The sequence below is a fragment of the Rhincodon typus genome, chromosome 5, assembly GCF_021869965.1.
Source record: "Rhincodon typus isolate 14 chromosome 5, sRhiTyp1.1, whole genome shotgun sequence".
Classification (NCBI taxonomy): Eukaryota; Metazoa; Chordata; class Chondrichthyes; order Orectolobiformes; family Rhincodontidae; genus Rhincodon; species Rhincodon typus.
Genome location: NC_063336.1, coordinates 83485478 through 83491477, shown reverse-complemented (window position 1 = coordinate 83491477; position 6000 = coordinate 83485478). Strand labels below are relative to the sequence as shown.

Here is a 6000-nt window from a genome sequence, read left to right as displayed (position 1 = left end):
ATGCTGCTTGGCCTGCTGTGTTCATCCAGCCCTGCACCTTGTTGTCTCGGATTCTCCAGCATCTGCAGTTCCTACTATCTCTGCTATCTATTCTACTTGTTCTGCTTGGTTTATTATTCACTGTCAAATCCAGCTCATCAAAGATCTTTTGTAAATGTAGATATACAGTATCTTGGTTTTCCTAAGATATGATCAAAGGCAGTGAAGGGATTTTTTGATTCCTGGAAAATGCAGAGTGCATAGGGACATAAGGGTAGAGTATATATTAATGGATGCTGACCCTACCAGCAATGCCCTTACTCTAATAATTGGAACAAAAACATGCACCATCCAAACCACAGTGGAGCAGAGCACCTGACTTTGAGAGAAATTTCAAACAGTGGTACAGTAAATAAGAATACAGTGTCTTTAATAGACAAATATTTATTTGTTCACATTATTTCTCTTATCAAGACTTACCTTAGCCAAAGTTTACACTGTTTTGACACTTTTAATAGAAAAATTCTATTTAGCAAAAGTTCCTGGGTTTTTGTTAGTTACTTTCCCATTGTGGAAATAGGGAAGGGCACAGCTTACGAACAGCAATTCCTGACATTTAACAAATGACCAGTTTCCTGGTCATCATCAATGAAAGAAAATTCTTAAAATTATATGGAACTTTATAAAGAAGCAATTCAACCCAACATATACTCTGTACACACTCCTCCCACCTTTATCCTGCTCTATCATTGTATATTTTATTGTTTTACCTCTCACATACTTACCCAGCTTCCCTTATTCATCTTAACTATTCCTTGTGGGGTAATTTAATCACATTCTGGATAAAGAAATTTTCTTATTTATTATGTAATCCCTTACAGTGATAGCCTTGAGAAATGTCGTGAATTCATTCAGCATCCTCGTAATGTTTCAGCTGCAATTAATAATTTAGATGCATATGTCCAAGTTATAAGACAACCAAAGTGCATAAAGTATTATTACAATTGTTAGTTAGTTTTCCCTTCTTCTGTTGCATTGAACAACTTAAGTGATTGAGAATGAAAGTTGAGGCTTCCTTTGACAAATCCTCAGCGATATAAACACTACCTGGGTCAAACATTTCCAGCTTAACAAATAATTTAAGTCTTCCTTTCAGTTCCTCAATTGCACTTGCAGATAAACTACAAAATATTTGACTTGCTCTTTTTTTGACTAGTTATAATTTCAATCTGATGAAACTATCTAACATTTTATTGATTTCTCTGGCTTGTTTCACATCAGGCAGGGTGAAGATGCTGCCTCAAGCTGTATACCTGCTTCATGGATTGCTGGAAAATGGCCATACTGTCTATGTCCATTGTAATGCAGGTGTGGGTAGATCGACTGCTGCAGTATGTGGGTACCTGATGTATGTAATTGGATGGAATCTTAGAAAAGTTCAGTACTTTGTAACCTCCAAACGACCTGCAGTGTACATAGATGAAGAGGCTTTGATTCGTGCCCAGAATGAATTTTATCAAAAATTTGGAAATGTCCACTCTTCTGTGTGTCACAACTGTTAGACAGTAATTACAGTTTGAAAAGACTATATTTAAGAATAGGTGTGTTTTCTTTCTGAAATGAATACACATTTTGATGTTAATGTTATGACAGCTCAATCCTTGGAACATCCTTGCAACCACCAAGAAGTATAACTCCATCTTCTATTGTCCAAGCAGAGGTATTGAGTTCATACTTTTAATTCACCTAGCTGGAAAAAAAATACAAGTATGCGGTTCTAAAACCAGTAACTATTGGGAGCTGGCTGTGTTTATTCACCAAGGGTACTGGGTGGAAACTGGTTGATTCTATTGAGCTACCACCAAGGGTTTGTTTAATTATTTACAATACTGCTTTCTAATAACCTTAATTGAACATGTTGTATTTCCAAATTTCAATCTTGTTCAGTAACTAGCCAGTGGGAAGTATGTGAAATGTTGGATAGGAGATTTGCCTAATGATTTTTCTTCTCTTCCCATGGAAAACATCCAAGTTTCAGACAGCATGCCCTAGTGAAATGATCAAATGTGAAGTGACAAATATTAAGACATCAAGTAGCTGCTTACTTTGAGAAAATAATAAACAAACATCACAGAAAGAACCCGTACTGTGTTGCAGAGTGGAATTTAAATGTATTTATACTCATAACCTCCAAAATCAAATATAGAGTTTATAGTACATATAGGTCAATCAGCCTGATATTTATTTTCCACATGCGTCTCCTCCTACCCCTCTTCTCACATCTTATTAACATATTCTTCTAATCTGTTCTCCATGTTTTGTCCAACTTTCCCTTAAAGACATCTGTACTGTTCACATCAAGTACTTCATATGACAATAAGTTGCTCTATCTGAAGTTCTACCTGATTTCCCACCAGATTTATTCATAATGGTCACACATTTATCGCTTTATGCTCATTTTCAATTCCTCCCCATGGCTTCAAACCACCTTAGCTTTGTAACTTCCTCCTGTCCTTTGAATTTCTTTAAGAAAACTAAAGGTACATTGCTATCTTTTTTTCTCTCCTGCATCCTAGTTGCTGGTTATAGAACAACATTACCAAAGGGCTGGCTGACAGTGTTCATCCTCATAGCCAAAGAATGGTGGATGTGATTAAGCTTATAGGAGTGACAAAGCAGGTCTCTAATAACATACAATAATGCAACAACGCTAAGCTATAACTATGCTAATACTAATGACCATTGTCGTACACTTGCAATTTATAAAATGGTCAAAGCGTGAAAATTTGACTCTACTATATGAAAGAAGCAGTAACAATAACATTTTATATTTAAGATTGCAATTACAACTTGTAATCTGAGGAAACTTCAACAGTGTAGTATATGAGGAAATGTAGAATCTCTGGCAGGAACATCTAGAATCCAATGTTTAACTGCACATGTGCAGTCTAGAAGTTGCTGTCAGTATGAAAGGAGTAAAAATGGTAATCACTGACTATTTCACCATCATTATGAGTGCAAAATCTAAGCCATTTAAAACTCAATTGACTGTATGCAATACTGACTAGAGAAATCTATAATAAATGTGTGTATATATCAACAAAGTATTTTTGAGTTAATAAAATGTTGACAAGAGACTTCAGTGAGACCTTCACTTCTTGAAGCTTCACATCTTGTCCATTGATGTCTTAAAACATCTGGCACATGATTTATTCTGAAATTGAGTTTTGATACCTTCCCCTCTGTGTTACTGTGTCATGTATTTTCCTCAACTCAAAGGGACAATTTTTATCAGTCTATTAAATCTCCACCTATTGTGATAGTTAATATAATTTGCAATTATATAGTACCTCCAATGGAGATAGGGTCCTAAGCTCTGGAACTGACAACCTATCGATTGGCTGTCAATGAAACAGTGGAAACAGGGTATGCATAACAGGCATGAATTAGAGGAGGGCACAGGTTTCAAGAAAGATGTGGAAGGTAAAACAAGTGTGAAGGGTGATGGGAGGGGTTGAGGCCATGGACCAATTTGAAAACAAGGAAGAAAGTCTTAAAAATTGAGGCATTACTAAAGTAGTAGCCAGTGTGGGTTTGCAAATGGACGATGGGTGAATGTGACTTAGTGCGATCTTGGATACAGGCACCAGTGTTTGGAATGAGTTCACAAGTTTCTGAAAACAAAGACCGAATTACATTCCAGAACTTCCAATTAACCATGTTATGATTTGAATCAAAAGCTTTATACTTACTTAAGAAATGACATATAGATGGCTCACTAAGTCTATTTCCAGCAGACATGTTGTAAGCCATGACACACCTAAAATCTCTCAGGCCCTGCACCCAAGCTTTGTTTCTTCATTGCTAACAGCCAGGTGATATCCGGAGGGAGGAAAAGTGCTCACAAACGATATAATAATCCCTGCAAGTTTGATTTCAATTCCTAAAGTACTCCTAGCAAATTTACAATTCCACAGTCATCATGAAGTAATAAAACCCAACTCATCTACCATTTGTATGCAGTGATATCAGCTTCATGTAGGTGCTTGTCCAACTCCCAGCTGACCATTTGCTAGGAGTCCACACACTGACCTATTCATGACCCTGTGAAAAGAGACACTTCCTGAAGCTTAGTTGAATGCTTACATCTTTTGTACTTGCATCCCCTATGTCTTCTTTTATATCCAGAAGTTCTCTTGCACACAACTGAACAGCTTTTAAGCTATTAACCAACACCAGCAATCACCTGTGCAAGCAATTAGAAGTTTACAAACAAAGCCCATCATGGGCAATGCAAGCCATCAAAAGTGAGGGGGCTTGGGAGAACCTGCTCAACCAGGGATTGGAAGCCATGAGCAAACCTAAAGTGAGTGTGAAACGATCTACTTATCTGCTTGGTGTTACTCTTACAACAGAGTTGAAATACAGATGTTATTGCTCCATATACATCCCATACAGCTTACTAAGAAATTCTACCGAACTGTATTTGGTCACATAGAACTGGAAAAACAGGGATAGCAAGAACTGCAGATGCCGGAGTCAGAGATAACACAGTGTGGAGCTGGAGGAACACAGCAGGCCAGGTGGCATCAGAGGAGCAGGAAATGGTCCTGACCCGAAACGTCAACTTTCCTGCTCCTTTGATGCTGCCTGGCCTGCTGTGTTCTTCCAGCTCCACATTGGAAACACAGGAAATTTGGTTTGAAGTAATTTTCCAGCTTAACCTTTTCCATACAATCTTGTAATCTCAAGCACCTCCCTTCTTTAAATTCTGACAAGCCTAAATTACTCAAGTCTAACCTTAACACTGACATTAAGTCAGAACTATGATTTTTCTCTGCACTGACTCCAACATTTCAATGCCTTGTTGGTCAAAAATGGACATATTATTGAGGGCGCTCTATAATTTGACCATGATTTTCACTAACTTGTATTCTATATTGACAGAGGAAATGCAACTTATATTTACAAAGCATCAGTTATTTGTTGGTCCATACCAGCCAAACAAGTCATCCCTCACGATCTTGTATGTTTCAATCAAACTGCCTCTTAGCCTTCTAAACTTAAGCAGATGCAAACCTTGCCTGTCCATCATTTCCTCACATGATAACCTACTCATTCCAGGTGTTATTCTGAACTGTTCCCAATGAATTTACGTTCTTCCTTAAAAAAAATGACCGATATGGTGCTCAGCATTCCACATGCGGTCTCACCAGTGCTCTGCATAACTGAATAAAAACTTACAATTACATTTAATTTTCCTCATGATAAATCATAACATTCAATTAGCTTTCCAAATTATTTGCTGGATCTGCATACTAATCTTTTGTGATTCATTCCTGATCCCTCTGTACCTCAGTTCTGTAATCTCTCTCTATTTGTTTTTAATTTTTCCTGCCAAAATATATAATTCCACATTGGTCCATTTGAAACTATTTGCTACATCTTTGCCCACTCACTTAACCTATCTATAATCCCTTTGCAGCTTTATTTTTCCTCTTCACAACTTACTTTCTTAGCTATCTTTATGCGATCAGCAAATTTGTCAAACATGCCTTCCATCCCTTCATTCAAGTCATTTGTATAAATTGTAAGCAGTTGAGGTCCCAGGACTAATCGCAAGACCACATCATCCATTACATCTTACCAACCCAAAAAAAGCTATTTATGCATCTTCTCCATTTCCTATCAGCCAGCTAATTTTCTATGCATGTCAATATGTTAACCTCTATGTCATAGCTTTTATTTTCTGCAATAGTGCCTACCAAATCATCCGGATCATTTGATCATCTTAGTTCATTCAGCACCATGCATGGAGTAGAAATTATTTCCAATTTTTTCTTGATCAGCACTTTACAAACCTCAGACATGGCATTATTAAAGAATAATTGTGACTAATCATATTTAAGTTCTGAACATTGAAATTTATATCAGTGGAAAGGAAAATTAGGCATGATAAAATTATTCATCATAAATAGGTTTCTAATAGCAGCCAGGCAATCCACAGTAAGCACAGTGAGT

At 37.0% G+C, this 6000-nt stretch overlaps 1 protein-coding gene across 1 annotated transcript in view; it reads left to right on the top strand.

Annotated features, from left to right (window-relative positions):
* Positions 1 to 3063, top strand: part of epm2a (EPM2A glucan phosphatase, laforin) — a 17654-nt gene extending 14591 nt beyond the window's left edge. The window contains exon 3 of the mRNA XM_048597083.1: positions 1196 to 3063. Coding sequence (XP_048453040.1) covers positions 1196 to 1541 — 346 coding nt within the window. The 3' untranslated portion in view covers positions 1542 to 3063. The remainder of the gene's footprint in view (positions 1 to 1195) is intronic.
* Positions 3064 to 6000: the final 2937 nt, after the last annotated feature.